We start from the raw sequence: 17,251 nt of genomic DNA, 5'->3' as shown, positions 1-17,251 counted from the left end.
ATTAATCATAAATTTACATCAATAAAAATTAGGCTTGCTCTAGAATACTTAATTGTAAAGAGCGACGAAGGACTGTGCGTCAAGTCTAACAAATGAAGCATGGGGTTATAAATATTGGAAATGACGACCTTTGACTGTATTGATATTTACTTCTATTTTGTTATTAAATAAATACTAAAACCTCATTACATATTGAACATTGTCTTTAAATAATATATTTTACTTGTTAATGTCGCTCGCATTGTCGCGAAACAATCACATTTATTTGATTTTATTTTCTTCGTTTTACATCTTCAGTAGTCAAGTGCTTTAAACAGTAAAAGTAGCATTCTATAATGCACTACATTTGGTTGAAAAAGAAAAGTTAACCTTTTCAACAATCATATAGACTTTAACTCTATTTACAGGTACACAACAAACTTTCGCAATAAACTTTTGAAAAGATTTCATATTCGTTGTTATCGAGGAGGTTGTTACCAACAACTATTTTTTAAAAAGTAGCTCTAAAATCACAATCGGCTTTATGTTTAAATTTTTCAGACATGCTTTTGGTGTCTTCAACGTATCACGTTAATGACACACTATTCGAGTTTACTGTAGTACTTTCACTTTTTCATCAGTGATTTTACCTTCTTGACGTATTTATTTATGAACGGTGTGTTCGATTTTTTGCTTCCTGTGGCCACGTCGCTGGACGAAGCAAATGAATTCAGTGAAGAGTTTGTCGACAGAATGTCGTCCTCTGGTGCAGATTTTTCCTCGAATTTACTATGAACAGGTAATGTACTATCAATTGTAATGGTTTCGTTTTCACAGAGCTGCTCGTAACACAGCTCAGGAGACGCAGTATCAGTTGCTCGTGGTGTCGCAACCTCCACAACCGGAGGATCTACAAATCGACGGTTGAGGCAAATGTTGTTCACGAGTTTTACAGGCGATTCTGGTTGTTCCGCGGACAACTCGGACTGCAAGTTCTCCATACTTTGGGTGTTCTCAAGAAAGTTGGCTAGATCACGATCATCGTCGAACAAGTCGTCCATGCTGCGAGATCGTCGGTTTTTTGCTTTCACGGATTCTTCACTTGGTTTAGAAGATTCAGGATTGTCCTTGGTAGATTTTGAGATGGGCATCACAGTATCCACCTTATCTTGTCCTTCAGTGGCTCGATTGTTATCATCATCCAGCAGTCCATCGTAGCTGTGGCAGCGAGATTCAATCTTTGGTGGCAGGGGAGGTCGTTGAGAGGTTGCATTCAACCCAGCTGTCGAGCTTCTTCGCATCTCGGAATTTCGCAAGTTTTTCACGACATTACCGTTAACGCTTGGCCCTACTCCGAGCTTAGCGTTCATGAGTCGAGAAGATCGTCCCGTTGTAGCGTAATTACCGACACCATTGAGCCACTGTCGAGCAGGACTCGACGACTTACGGTAGCGATTCGCTAAACTGGAATAGTATCGGGGATGCGTGAGCGAAGGATTAGACCCACAACCACTAGCCGACTGTAACGGATTGCCATTGGAGCCAACTGAAGGATTATCTAGTCATTCGTAGTTACGGTTATCTTTGTCGCTGCTTTTACCGGAATCGTTGCTGTGCATGCGTTGGTAGATAGTCGGTGTCGTGGGCGTTGAATCACCGGCCGGGCGATTCAGTAAGCTACGGAAGTGATCAGCCGGACTACCTCTGGTGTTGGTTTCAGCTCGCATGAATCTGTTTGGGTAGGAATTAGAATGGAAATAAATGTTACAATTGTATATGGGATTGATGTGGTTTCTATTATCTCATAGATATGGTGATGCTTCATAACAATGCAATCAAATCGCGTTGGATGTTATTGATCGTATTCGTTGTCTAAAAAGCACCAGGTAGAACGTAAAACGTGTATGAGGATAAGTGAACAGAAAGCCGGAATGAAGAAATTCTGAGATGATCCCACAAACGTTTCAACGAAATGTTGAATCGTTAAAAAATGAGACAAAAACATATTGAATAGCATGGAAATGAATGTATTTTTAAGACATTAAATGAAGAATAATATTAATTGATGTATCACCGTCATATTGGGTCTACGAATAAGTTTTCAGCGTATGGACACCATCACACGGAAAGCCCCCAGATCACAAAAGTGCAATATTGCAATTATCGTTTCTTGCCCTGGCTGTATCAACTAAAAGGTTATTGATTCTAATGCATGTCGATTTTATCATAACCATCGAAAATATCGAACTATTGGCACTGAACCTGATTTCTTCATATAAAAAGGTGTTTATTTGAGAATTTTGTTTAGTTTTGGACAAACGGAGGACTTCCGTTGAACTTTTTTTTCTTAGAGGGTACCTTTATTAACCCAAACAAAATAAGCGCTCTTTCTTATATTTTTCACACAACTAAAAAGGAATTGTAACAATCTCGAACAATCTCAATTGATGCGAAAAAAATTTAGACGTACTGAACATCAAATGCAATAATTTTCTGTTTTTGAAAAATATTGCAGCTAAATCACACGTTACTACATCGAAACAACGTATTGATTACATTACATCACCTTAACTGAATACGTACGTACAGATTTTGATATGAAATTATTCATCTTTCCGCGTAATATTACAACCTTTAGGACGACACCCAGATTGTTGTACCATGATTCGCAATAAATATGTAAAAGTTAGTAACGTCTTAATGCTCAACACAAATATTCGTATTCTGATTGAATTACATTATATTTTCGGGATTGTCACTTGTCAAACAAATGTTTAAAAAATATTCGTGCCATCCGGCAGAATTTTGCTAGGTCCGTGAAGGTTGTAGCCCTAGCTGGTACCACAGAGCACAGAAATACAAGCTAGTACAAACTTTTTCAAAAAAGCTGTGTAAAGCATACACGTGAAAATCCGTTAAATATCACCGTTCCATACGATTTTGCTATTACCATTGTATGGAAGCTCGAACGCAAGAGCTCATAAGGGATTACAGGGCTGCTCAAGGCGCCTCTACAGGAGAATTGCTACTTGGTGTTTGCTTTTTAAGGCAACCGTTAAATTTCTTACACAAATTGAAATCTCTATTTGGATGTCTGTTCTCTGTGCTGGTACTTAGGCAAACTGTTGTTTTTCACACAGAGCATTTTATGGTCTTGAATCATTTTGAACGAAAAAGACTCTTAATATTCATGATATTTCGGAGAGACGAACATCAACAGAAATATGTATTGAATTAGGCCCTCAACCAGAGATGCCATTTATACAGATTTATCTGTATTATACATATTTTTACCTAGGACAGGACCTGACAATTGTTAATCCACTTTTAGGACCAATTTCGGACCAGCTCGTGATTGGTTGAAATTGACATAAGCAAGTACAAGTTGTTGAAATCAATATTACTGCAGGGTGGTAGAAAAAGTGTTGTCAGTATCGTCGGTAACAATGTAGCTTGATATGGGATATTTTATTTTTCGGGTCGTCTTTTAAAAATTAATAATTTCAATAGGATTTAAGTTCAATTTGTTTTTAAGTCCTGTCAATGCGGAAAGTATACGAGTACATTTAACAATCACTGGATGATACAAAGAGAAAGCCTGAAATCACGATGTGTGATATGGACGAGAATATTGATTATGTTGGTTGAGAATAGCACCGAATCTTTGGATACATCTTTATGTTATTATTTTTCTCAAATAGAATATGTTAAATACTTTAGTTAATAAAGCTGCAAAAATTAATTACCCAAAATTGAGTGTTTTAGGAAAATTTTATTAGGCTATTTCAACTAAACGTTTTCTTCAAAACAAACATCTGATCAACATGAATCCAGAGCTATATTTTTGACCGATATAACATTTGTCTAAGTGTTTTCAAATGATAAATAATTGCATGTTATAAGGGGAGAAAGTTTTCAGAATGAATAACTATCTCTACTGGCAACAGTGATCGCGAGGGATTTATTATTTACAGCAGGGAGCAACCGGAATAAGAAGAGAAATATTTTTCTGGAAAAAGAAGCCAGTTGTCTGGTCCTGTCCTAGATTTTTACATGCGCAATTACGATTTTATATCGAATACAGATTTCCTAATATTTTGTGGATTCTGATTGTTGATGAAAAATTGCAAACATTTAATTTCGTCGTTGTAGAGTTAGATATGAATATTAAAAACTTATTGAATTTCTCAATACTCAAAATATTATTAATGATAAAATGTTGGGATAACATTACAACAACATATTTTCATTATAATATTTCGATTTTATAGTGAATACAGATAAATACAGATTTTTCACTCAGGGTGGTACAGATCTGGAATCTCTGCCCTCAACTGAATAAATCTGTATAAAATGTTCAAAACGACGAATGTAACAATGAGAGATTCTCTTTGTTTACTTTTTCTTTCGATGATTCCGAAATATTCCTGCTTCGATATTTCGGTAATTTCTTCAGTGCAGATTAAAAAATGATAGCTTCAGTTATTAGTATCGGTAAATAATTGAAGAGAAGGATTGCTAAGAGTACCGTAATAATCGAAAGAGAAAGTAAGCAAAGAAAATCTCTCATTGTTACATTCGTCGTCCTGAACATTTTGTACAGGAATTGTTAAAATAAATCGACGTAATCATTTCAAATTGGCCTAAAAGTCATTGACAGATTCTGTTTGTATACTCTCTTATATCTGCGTTGCATGCTAAAAAAATTGAAATATTATATTTCATAATACACGAATATTTTGCAAGTAAACGTGAAAATGAAGGAGTTATCAACAGAAAAGAAAGTAAACAAAGAGCGAAATAATTTCCATACCTTTTAAGATGACCGTGGATTGAAGCCGGGAAAATAAATGCTAAAGTATTGGTGAAACAATACTTTTTCATATCGTCAAAATAATTTTGAGTAGAGAAGAATAAAGTAATGATATTTGTGTGCAGAAAGGAATACAGTTGCAAGAACAAAATGTAAACATTTAAACTATTCAAATCACCTATCAGAACAGAGTTGACCTATCTCATCTCCATACTCATTCTGGAGTTAACAATCTGCTATCATTGTGCGACCTAAAGAAAATAATGATTGTACCAAATAAGATAGCTTACTGTTTGCCTTTAATACATGGAGAAACATTGTCTAGTTGCACTAGATATTTATAATTTAGAAAATGTACCAGCACAATCTTTTATGAAGATGCATTCTGATAGCAATTTTTCGTTTTTATAGTTTTGAAGAGATATCGCTTCATTTATGGCATCACTGCCAATATAAAAGGGAGGTATTACCAATACTAAAGCACGCCAGCAAACTTTATATCGTGGATTTTCGAAAATTTTCAAAACCGCAATTATGAGCTATCCAAAGGTTTTCCAATAAAATTTTTAAATCAGAGGATATGTTAAGTTCATCAGTGAAGAACAATCCAATGTTGTTTCATAAAGCTTGCTTATGCCACAGAACCATACGAATCAGTTGAAATCTTGAAATGAGTGAAAAATAATAACATTCTAAGAAGAAACTTCCAATGAAGATTTTGCACAAAGCATTCTTCAGACTTGATAGTTTATCGTAAACATATATCAATACGACAAATGATTATGTCACCAAATTGCAGTAGCAATTCCACGCAACATATTATTTACCCCTACGCGTAGAGAAAAATGTGGCTTTGTTAACATCAAGAGCTGGATAAAATAACGGAAGGTGGAGTAGGAGGGTTCTTGGTTGCCATATGTGACACGCTTCCATGGTCACCTTAAAGATAAATGTTTACTTTCTCTTCTATTAATTACCAAGCGGTTTCCACGTTTAAAACTCAACTCTTTGCATAAAATGATACCTGAAACTTTCGACTTTCAAACAGAGTAGTGAAATCAAAGAATTTTTTTTTATTTTGCTATACGAGGGTCCGTGTCAAAAACAATAAGATTTTTCTACAAATATTTCTTGCGTCAAAATGCATGAAGAAAGTCATATTTTCTGAATTCGCTTCGTTTCAGTGAGGGGAGTCAGCTATTGTCTTGACCCCTCCATGGGTAAGATGGACAAACTTGACAATTCTCGGTTGATTTTTCAGAAGGCCGTAAGAAAAAGTGACAGTTTCTCTTTGTTTACTTTCTCTTTCGATTATTGTGATGTGAATATAAAGATTTTCTTGGGTATCACAATTCTGTTTAATAGTCGAAAGTTTCGGGTATTATTTTATGCAAAGAGTTGAGTGAAAAACGTGGAAACCGCTTGGTAATTAATAGAAGAGAAAGTAAACAAAGAAAAACTGTCACTTTTTCTTACGGCTTTCTGAAAAATCAATCGAGAATTTCCGGTATACAAAATTTAGAATATAAAAATTTTAACTTGTTTAACATAACAATGCTTCAAACTTAAAAAAAGAAATAATTGTAAATGTCTTAGACCTTGAATCTTTAGAAATCATCGCCTGTTTGGATACAAATAGTAGATAAAAAGAATTTTTAAATAAGTATACATTTAGGTCATGTTTAGGAGTGTTCTAGTTCTAGATGCATAATTTATGTCAGTTTTAAAATTCAAATGTAGAATCTATAACAAAATAAACTGGCTGCCACAGCAGCGTTTTATATGTGTTTCAAATATACAAAAAATAGAACAGCATCCAGTAGACCACTTTTAAATTTGACAGAAGAACTGGTCGAACAAATAAAACTAGAAAGGCTTCCTGGGGATACGTTTGTTCCAGTTTCTGTTCTATTATAGATCTCCCATATAAACTAGAACCTTTATATCTCTTAGAAATTTATGACTAATTGTTTATATTTTCAACCAAGCTTCAATTTTTTCAGTAAAATTAGAACGAAATCAATCAATAACCGATCGTTTTGTAATAAAAAAAATCAAGTTGAATAAAAAGTGATGGAATCAGAATGAATACATGAGAAAAACACTCCAAATTTCTGGAGATAATAACCAAATAATCTGAGTGCACGAAAAAAAAATTAAAAAAAAACACTCGCCTTTGCTTGCATAGGCACTCATAGGCTCTCATATGCTCTCATCACGCTTACTGCAGAGCTCATCGTTGATCCAACGGTGGGCGATAGGTTTCAACATTCCGTTTTGTTATAATGCTTTCCGATACAAAACACTAAACCAAACACCACAATGATTTAATGAATATCGCACACGCACACCTTTACACCTAAAACACAGTGAGCTGAGATCGGCTTTTTTGGCGAGAGCTGGCGGCAGTACTAGTGATGAGTAGGTTTGTGTTAGCGCTAGTGGACTGGTAGTGGTAGCGTTTTATAGCGAGTAAAAACACACACAAACATTGGCGGTTGTGACGGTTCTTGTATTGCTTTCATTTGGAACTCTGTTAGAAAGAGATTCGAGTGTGCTAATGACCCGATCTTTGCGACGATGCGCTTAAGCGACCATTACGGTAAGTGGTATTCCGTATGTACCTGCGGGCGAGGGAGAGAAACACGGAAGAATCGATTCAGAAGAACTATCTCTGGTTCGCATTTGGGAAGGTTCGTCTTTTGAAAATGATGCTCGTTATCAGGCAGTTGGCACAGGTGGTTTGCAGAAACTAGAATCAGAAAAAGCGTAACTGAAGTGCACTGAACAAGCGCAGGACTACCAAAAGGAAATGAAACGATTTTGTGCATGCTGTCGTGCAATTACTGTTAATTTGCTGGCTTCCCAATCTGGTAGCCTAAGAATACTAATTAAAATTATTCACTAATGGTGCAAATTAAAACAAATTCCATTGGTAAATGTATGAACATTGAACACACATACAAAAGAGCTAGTGGAGACGATCGTACCTTTCTAGTTTGTCCACGCACGCATCCTGGTAGTCGTGAATCCACCGAACACCATTGAAATGACAAACACCGCGCATATCTTCCGGTAGACGCTCCGGCTCCGGCCACTGAAAATTGTCGATGATGGGGATGATGTTACAGTCGGAGTTGAGAGCTGCAACGATTTCCTGAAAATTATGAATAATGATAATTATTACTAAAACTGCACAGTTATTATAAGAGCCACGAGTTATGAATTTGCCTGTCTGACAGGCTATTTGAGAAAATGGCAAAATGAGTCCGCTCATCATCAGTTCCATCAATAGGAAAAAAATTTAAGGATAAATGTCTCCAGAATAGGGCTACCACCTCGGATGCATTCCTCGAATGGTAGTAATTTGAAGAAAATAGATCATCCCATTGAAGGGAGTTGTTTTTTTTTCAACTTTTTCTGTGATGCCACAAATATCATAGAATCGTGATGTTGAAGACGTACTTGAGAATTCATAACACATTTTTTTTCATTTTGTTAGGTGCGTATGTATTTAACTAGGGATCTATTCACTGGAAGATCTCCGATGCGTAGAAGATGCGCATGGTTTTGTCAAAGTTGGCTGATTCGGCGTTTAGCAACAATTTTTCATCCGATGGGTAATGTACTAGTTAATGACGACATTTACTTCTCAAATTGTGGGATCTGATTTCGCATCAGATTGAAAGTTTTACACAATTTGATACTTATTGTTATATTGACCGAAATCTTCAATGTATTCGAGAAGGGAGAAATAGTCCAAATATAAACCAAGTATGTTGTACTTTATTTTGATAAAATCACTCGAAATCAACAATCTTTGCTTCAGCTGGTGTTGAGTAATCAAAATTGAATACAGACAAAGATATTCACCCTCATTCTTGTTTACGTCCGTATCCGCAATACGACGAACGGGTACTTTCGAACGAATACGAAAAAGCCATTCTTGTTTTCACTCGAATGAATTCGAACGCGACTCGTTTGCCACAAAATATTCAAATATCACTAAACTTATTAAAATAAATGCTAAGCCTTGATGTAATCAGTCCAATTCATGTGATTAACCATATGCGAAACGCTAGAATGTATGCCATTTTAGTTTCAAACGAAGCGTGTGTTCGAACATCATTCGTACGAACGAAATGTCCCATTCCCGTTTACGGACGAATAGACGAAATGCCGTGGTTTCGATTCGTCAGTTTTCTGTTGCGAATCAACCGTTCGAACACATTGAGAAAAGTTTAACCGATCTCTAACAAAATTTTTTTCGAATATAAAGGTGATTTGTAATCAAATCATAAATTTGTGTTTTGCTTAAATCATTTAGAGAGCATAGCAGTATAGTAAAATGCTGTTTTTTCTGGGGAGCCTTTGAATATATGCGAGGGTCAAAGTTTTTACGCATCAATTTTGCATCTATTAAGTACTTTATGGAAAATACGCCATGGGTAAACATGCTTTATTTTATATTAAATGCATGATTTTACCAATGTAATAAATATGTAGGCTATCGAAAACATGACAAAATAGCAAGAAAAATGCAACATATTTTTCGCAGATACTACTGATCGGACTGCTATTTCAAATGCTTTTTTTTTACTTTGCACGAAGTTTAATTTGTTTACCGACTTGAATTAAATTGGTCCTGAGTACGATATTTATTTATTATGTAGCATTCGTCACTTCCTTGATGCTTGGAATCTTCCTTAAAAAACTACCTGCGCTACCGCTCCTTCTTTTGCACAGGAATCGCGTACGTACACGTTCGAGTGAAAACAAGAATGGCTTGTTCGCATTCGTTCGAAAGCATGTGTTCGTCGTATGGTCGATACGGACGTAAGCAAACATGATGATACAAAATCAGTGAAAATAACAAGTCAAATAACAAATGATATCAAAGATTTTTATTTACAACTCAAATCTGTACCAGAACTGATAGTTTAAAGTAGGATGGGTGTTGTTTTTATGCAGGTACGATGTTTAAAAGTGTGATTGGTTCGAACGTAAACGGGAATACGAATTTGCTATACTTTCGAACGTATCGCATACGGCCGTAAACAAGAATGAGGGTGATTTTCTTGATGAAAACAGAGAACAGACGTCCAAGCTAGTACAATTTTTTTTCAAAAAAGCTGTGTAAAGTTTAGGAGCCCATAAGGGATTACTGGGCTGCTCGAAGCGCCTCTACAGGAGAATTGCTACTTAGCGATTGCTTTTTAAAACTACTTGGATCTACTTGGATGCCTGTTCTCTGTGATATGACTTACTTTACTATGGGGCACCTTTTCAAAAATTACCCTCTGAGAGAGTGATGAGTTTTTGATCGTAAATATCTTTTGTTGTATCTAACGTATCAACATAATTTTTACTACACGCCATCGGAAATATTTTCAGCAATTTAGGATGACATCTTTCAGTTCTATGACAATCACAAATTATTCAAAAGTTAACTCTTGATATATTTCGTTCATTCTAGCCTGCGCAGTTGACTGAGCAGGAAGTAAAACAAATTCATCACTCCGGTTGGTTCAGGTCCAGAGCTCAGTTCCAGTTCTAGTATCAAGAACACAATTCAGTATTGAATCAATTACGGGACGTTCGCAGAGACAGTTTCGCTTGAGACAAGAGCGGTTGCGTCATCCTGCTGCTGGTCGTTTGCATTGAAGCAAAATACAACGAAAAGAGAAAAACGACGGGGAAAATTATACAAAAATATCGATGCTCTAGTTCTAGGGTTTAGTTCTGAAATTCAGTTTCAGAATCAAGTATCATAATTCTGAAACTGTAACCGAATTTCAGAATTTGATTCTAGGCCGGGATTTCGGAACCTTTGGATCTGAATTTTGAAACTAATTTCTAAAATTGAAATAGAGGTTCAGATCCGAATTCAGTTCAGAAATTCCTGGCCGGAATACAGATTTAGAATATAGTTTCATAATTCAGGTTCAGCATTATCGTATCCAAAATTAGGTTATACTTCATTAATTGAGATCTAAACTGCATTCCAGAGTCCAGATTCGGAGTTCTAGGCCAGTATGCAAGTCTAGAATTTGGACAGTAATTTGACACTACTACATATAGTACAAATGTATAGTGTTCAAATTTGGAATTTGGTTCAGTTCTACAATTCTAGAAGTGTAACTGAATTTAGGAACTAGATTCGGAATATCTTTGAACCAAATTTTGGATCTTCTGAGCTGAATTCTGGATTAGCATTCGAAACGAAATCCTTGATCAGAGTTAGTTCTGTAACTGAAACTCAGCTGCGGATCAGAATCCAACTCCTGAGTTCAGTACCAGCATTTAGATTCATAATTAAATTCCCGAATCTAGCATCGAAATTGAGTTTCAGAATTCAATTCGGATAAAAAATTCGGTTCATGAATTAAAGCTTGCTTCAGATGGAATTGAAACAAAGACAATTGCCTGTATTTCAGTTATTTATTATTGAATTCAAGATCTTTTTTATACAAATGTAGCGTTTTCTTCATACTTTTAAGAAAAAATACGAATAAAATTATTCGTCACGGTTTCGAAGGAATTCTCGAATTTTTCCTGTAACACGGCTCATTAGGCGGCGCACACCTTCTTCGTCCATCGTTTTAGCTATCTCATTCCACCAGGTCGTCATCTGATTGATGTCTTTGACAACCTTTCCCTTTGCCTTGAGTCATGATGAGTTCATGATTGCCCAGTATTTCTCAATAGGGCGGAACTGGGGGCAGTTGGGTGGGTTAAGGTTTTTTGGAACAAACTGGACCCCTTTCTCTGCATACCATTCTTGAACGACTTTGCTGTAATGACAGCTTGTCAAATCTGGCCAAAACATTACGGGATGGTCGTGGGATCGAATGAACGGCAAAATTCGTTTTTGGAGACATTTTTTTGGTATAGGTCTGATGTCATTGTCTTATTTGTAACGAAAACTTTCGTTTTTTTGCCACAGCTGCAAATGCCCTGCCAAATCATAAATTTTCCGACGATTGGCTTGAGGCTTCCGAATCGTCGTCAATGTTTCCTTTTGATAACGCGCCATACGGTATTTCTGGTCAATTTCAGCTGTTCAGCTAGCCTAGATGCTGACCACAATGGATTTTCCAAATAACTGTGCACAATTTTTTCCGTTCTTTCGGCTTCCATGTTGATTACAAAGTACAGTCGATTTGTGGAATGTCAAAAATCATACGTAAAGCTAACAAAATTCCCGATACGTGGGCGTCAAGAACTTCCAAATCCGTCCACCAGGAGCGCCACAATATGAGCAAAAGTTTGTTCCAATTCTAAATGAAGCAAGCTTTAAAGTTAAAAAAATTAGATTCTTTAATGTCAAAGAATCTGAACGAACCATTTTATTCTTATTCACGTCATCCAGTTATGTCTCTGACATTACCCACCCGCCTTTTTTTTATCATAAATCGTTATAAAATCTATACCAATGCTAAAACTTCTTGTACATAGTCTCTAAACTAGTAACTCAAAAAATGTAGATGTTCCATTCAATCGAATTGTCCTCAAAGATATGCTTAATCGCATACCAGGATAATTAAAAAATATCAGTAAAACAGTTTTAGTCATTGAAGGTTTTCGAGTTCGAGTCTAGTAAGTTTCTCTGTTTTCGCAATCTCATCTCATCATCTTGATACCAGTCTGTCTTTCGTTGTGCACTGATTATAAGTTTAGCTAAGGTCATGATTATTTTATGTCATAAGAAATTAAATCATGAATCTTCAGGAGTCGTCGGCGTACTGCGACCCGGCAGAATTTTTGTAAGTCAGGTTGTTGGTTCATGTGACAAGCCTACTCCAGAAGCAACTTCTAGTTGCTTTTTCGAAACCCTACGGAGGCTAAACGCTGTTTCAGGTGAAGTCTTAGGTTGCTGTCAGAGTGCAAGCATCACGCGGCGCGCCATGACGCGCCCGCGAGCTTGTTTCATCCAATCAAAGCAAACATGTCACAGTGAATCGTATCAAAACACTTTGATGTATCACTTTAATTTTTGACATGAAATTCACATTAATTTCTAGTAATCGCATTTTACCTGCATCTACAATCGTAAATTAATTACGATAGTGTGCTGATAGCAAATGAATATTCAAAAAAGATTTACTGGAAGACTTAGACACCTCTACTTACGTAATAATCGGGGATTCGTAAATCGAATTATGACGTAAAAGATTACGTTGTTTGGAATTTTCAACGTAAAAAAAGTTTTCCTTATGGATATGTATTATTGGATATTAATTATATATTGTATAATAATGGAACGAGAATTATCAGTTTTTGCAGGAAAAGGATGTAGCACCAATTTCCAAGATGGCGACACCCGGTTCATCGATATTCGTTACAAATCATCAGAATACACTAAGGTCTTTTTTATGCGGTATTTTTTATGTGAAGTTTCAGAGTTATGCGGTTTTTTTTATGCGAATTTTCAGAGTTATGCGGTACGTAAACTCGCATAAAAAAAAAAGACTTCAGTGTATAAGTATTTTCGGAAAGGGTTTGATGAGTAGATGTCAGAAAACGATTGTTGAGGTGGTTCTGAATTCCAAGATGGTGACTTTTGGTTCATTCATATTACTTGAAAAACCTTAAAATATGAGTATTTTTGGAACGGGTTTGATGAGAAGATGTCGGAAGACGACGTTTGAAGTCGTTCCGAAATCCAAAATTACGGCTTCCGGCTATTCCTTGAAAACTCCTACAATTTGTGTCGATATTTCTCGAATTGCTCGAATATCTTCACGATATGCATATTTTCGAAACGGTTTTCATTAGTAAGAGCTTACATTTTTGAAGTAGTAGCATATCTGCAGCAGATCTAAATTATAGCCGGATTTAGTAAAACAAAAAAGATTAAAATACCAGTCAAATCAGTTTCAGATTATCAAGACTGAACAAGTGCCATAATAAAGTGATATAAAAAACTGGAGCAAATGGCTTGGAATTCAGAACCACCTCAAACATCGTTTCCCGACATCTACTCATCAAACTCGTTCCGAAAATATCCATATTGAAGTAATTTCCTTGGAAAATAAATGAGCCGGAAATAATTTTCATTTTATCCAAAAACCTTTTTTTACGAAGTAGGTTCTTAAAAAAAGTTTACGTTAATTTGGATTTGGTTCGTAAAAAAAGATTACGTTATTTGGGATTTTGTTCGTAAAAAGAGGTAACGTAAAAAAAGTTTACGTAAACGTAGGTTCGGGTGTAGTGGGCCTAAAAATGTACTGGAAAAAATCGCTCTTACCCGGTGCACCCAATCCTTGCCATCCACGTCGTCGACGCACCGTTCCAGGGCGTCCTGTGTCAGCACCAGCAGAAAATGTTTCGCGTGCCGTATGCTCTGCAACAGATTGTTGTCGAATTTGCCCGCCTCCAATCGCTCCACATCGATAAATACCGAAAAACCACGCAACTCCAGATGTACCTTCAACAAACTGGCCAACTGTGACCCGTTGCTGCGCCGATAGCTAACGAACACGTCGAGGTTTTTCTCGGTGTTCTTTTCCGATGTAAGGGACGATATCGTTTCGTTGCTCTTGATTGCGTTCATTATCCGGGTTCTGTGAATAGAGTTTCTAATACCGCATTCCGCCACGAGCTGATCGTCGTCTAGATTTTTGATCGATTCTAAGTCTACCCCGGCATTCAACATCGAGTACGTGTAGATCGTGTATTCCGGTGCAATTTTGTACAAGAACGTATGCAGATTGTCTGGATCACGTGAGCTATAATCAGCCATCCGTTTCAGATTTTGCAGTTCACGTTCAAACCGTTTCCTCCGTATTCCGTTGGTAATTCCGATGTCTTCCTGTAGGTTGTCTTCACCCAGTTGCAGCAGCAAATCTCCATCAACTTTTGAGTCAAAGAAATTATGCTCATATTCGGAAAATCCAATTTGTTTCACCCACTCTCGTACGTCCTCCGTGGACCACAACGGTACCTGTTGTGATAGTTTGTGAGGAACTTCTTCACCAATCAGGCGCAGGGCTTGTGCCGCAAACTTCGATGCGATTGCGTTCGGTGAGCTGGCAACTCTAATAAGTGGTTCGATTGCTCCAATCTCTTTGAATATGTTTGTGTTTCCCTGCTCTTTTTTGATACCAGCCTCCATGCAAAAGTGAAATGCGGCAAGGTTACGAGCTTCTTCACGTTTTGAACTCAGCACCGGTACCAATCTTTGCAACCAGTGTTTACTTTGACCATGCGCATGTGCTAGATTAGATTTGGCAAACTCGGACGGATTGTGGGACGTTACGAATGGTTCCACCAAATTCAACGTTCCGGATTTGATGACCTCTGCTTCGATTTCTTTGTTTGCTACCAACACTACGATGGCAAGGCAGGCGTAGTATTTGATGTTTTCGTCGTGATGGAAAGCCAACGGGAACAACCAGGATGGTACTTTTCGATTGATCATCGCTTCCTGATTCTCGGCTCCTCCGTACAGCGATAGATTCGCTAGTGCACCGGCACAATGTCGCAATGTTTCTACGTCGTTTTTCCTACATTCGAATAGGACCGCGTCCAGACCACCCAGCCGAATTACATTGGAGCACGTATCTTCGCTGTGTTTGAACAGATGTTCCAGGATACCAGTGCCAACCCGCGAATGATCGGTTGCGTTGTTCCTGGTGCATACACAAGCCACGTTGACTACTTTGTCTAGTCCATTCTTAACCACGTGTGATCGGTTCTCGGTTGTCAAACACTGCTCCAGCAACCGGGCCGATGAAAATTGTACGTCCGAGTCACTGTCAATACAGTTTTTCATTAGAATATCCAATCCTCCCGTTTTTCGTAGTGTTTCACAAAGGCTAGCTCCCAATTCATGGCCATGAGTTGGTACAGCCCAAGCTCTTCGTATAATTTCATTCATCGTGTTGAGAAGAGTTGGTGCCTTCTTCAGTTGCTCTGAATGCTGTAGATTTTCCACATAGGACGTCAGATGATTGGAGTATTTGTGGATCGTATTCTCGACGTCGGCCGGATTGTTTCCCAATCGTTCCAGATCTTCGAAGGATGGGAAATCATCACCCATGTTGACGGTACCGTTCATTGAAGTAGAATGGGTGCTCATCTGGGAGGACGACGTGACCATACTGTGGGAGGTGAATTTGGATTGTGTGGCAGCCGACATGTGCTTTTCCTGATTAAAAATTCCAGTCGATGACACCGTTTGTCGCTGCTGTGCTTGCGCCACTGCTTTCTTCTCAGCACTGAAAACAACGAAAACAAAAATTAGAACCAGAGTGTCAACCAAAACCGCCCTTCTATGCTTTTCCGAGCGCAGTCAGTGAATGATAAAATACCAACCTGAAATGATCACTCTGCACTTTTACGCTGTGAGCCGCAATGTTATTCGCTTCAGCTTGCTGGAAATCACCCATCTTCAGAGAGCGCGCCTCCTAGAATGATATTGTATACGATAAACATTGATTTTGAAATGAAGTGAATAGTTAATCAGTACTGCTAGGAAGTGAATTACGCAACTTATGCAATATGTGTACTAAACGTAACTGACTTGAACAAACGTTTGAGGGTTTTGTAAATATATTGGGCCTTTCGTGCTCTGTTTGAACGATCGGTGACGGTTATCAATAAACATGAGTCCCGTCAGCCGTACCACAGAGCACAGACATCCATTTAGAGATTATAATGCGGATGCAAAATTTAACGGTTACTTGGTGTTAAGTGATCACCAAGTAGCAATTGAGTCCAGCAACTGCTAAGGACTCTTGCGTTTGAGCTTGCATACAATGGAAATTCAGGCATGCAAAATCGTACACAACGGTGGTTTTTATGTTTTACATAGATTTTTCGAAAAAGTTTGTACTAGCTTGGATGTCTGGCTTGGATGGATGGCCGTACGTGGTAGTATCAATCGTTTTCTGTTCACTGTGCAAGTTCCCATGGAATCATTTCAACTAATCACGATATTTATTCTGGTTCTTTCTTCTATGCGCTTCCTTATCGCATTAATCAACTATGTGACATACGTGGTTTAATAGGGCCACTCATAGATTTATTACCTTAATCGAAAGATGTGTAATCTGAGAACATAAAACTGCAGTGTTTCGAATATTTTCGGAATATTTAAATCAATGAGTTTACTAGCGCTCCATTTTCTCGAAACCACGTCTTTAAATCTTGGTCACACGATTAAAACAGTTACTGAATCAATCGATACGAGTTATTTATATTTTGTAAGATGTCGAACAGAGAAGTGTATGAGCCTCTATCATGTATGAAAATCCTATTTTCATTCACCTAGTGGTGTAATGGTGCCTCTCTCATATTACTAATATACTCCAATGCTGTATGCAAAAATCGGATAAGTGAAACTTAGTTTGGAAAACCCGTCTAAATTTTTTTGAATGAAAAACTTGGCAAGGTTTCGGATTTCGCAATGAAAAAATCGTTTAAAAACTTCTTTTTTTGTAAGAACTGGACAAA

At 37.3% G+C, this 17,251-nt stretch overlaps 1 protein-coding gene across 13 annotated transcripts in view; it reads right to left on the bottom strand.

Annotated features, from left to right (window-relative positions):
- Positions 1–1,350: 1,350 nt before the first annotated feature.
- Positions 1,351–17,251, bottom strand: part of LOC131439187 (NAD(+) hydrolase sarm1) — a 139,763-nt gene continuing 123,862 nt past the window's right edge. For 10 of the 13 annotated variants that reach the window (XM_058609905.1, XM_058609909.1, XM_058609910.1 and 7 more), the window contains 4 exons: positions 16,112–16,203; positions 14,043–16,014; positions 7,783–7,949; positions 1,351–1,710 (listed from right to left, as the gene is read on the bottom strand). In XM_058609905.1, the coding sequence (XP_058465888.1) occupies positions 1,542–1,710; positions 7,783–7,949; positions 14,043–16,014; positions 16,112–16,203 (2,400 nt within the window). In that variant the 3' untranslated portion in view covers positions 1,351–1,541. Of the gene's footprint in view, positions 1,711–6,967; positions 7,545–7,782; positions 7,950–10,292; positions 10,437–14,042; positions 16,015–16,111; positions 16,204–17,251 lie in introns of those variants that run through there. The other 3 variants (XR_009231073.1, XM_058609906.1, XM_058609907.1) reach the window with 3 other exon arrangements.

The sequence above is a fragment of the Malaya genurostris genome, chromosome 3, assembly GCF_030247185.1.
Source record: "Malaya genurostris strain Urasoe2022 chromosome 3, Malgen_1.1, whole genome shotgun sequence".
In the NCBI taxonomy this organism is placed as follows: Eukaryota; Metazoa; Arthropoda; class Insecta; order Diptera; family Culicidae; genus Malaya; species Malaya genurostris.
The sequence above is the reverse complement of the archived record's forward strand: the minus strand, read 5'-3'. Positions and strand labels throughout refer to the sequence as shown.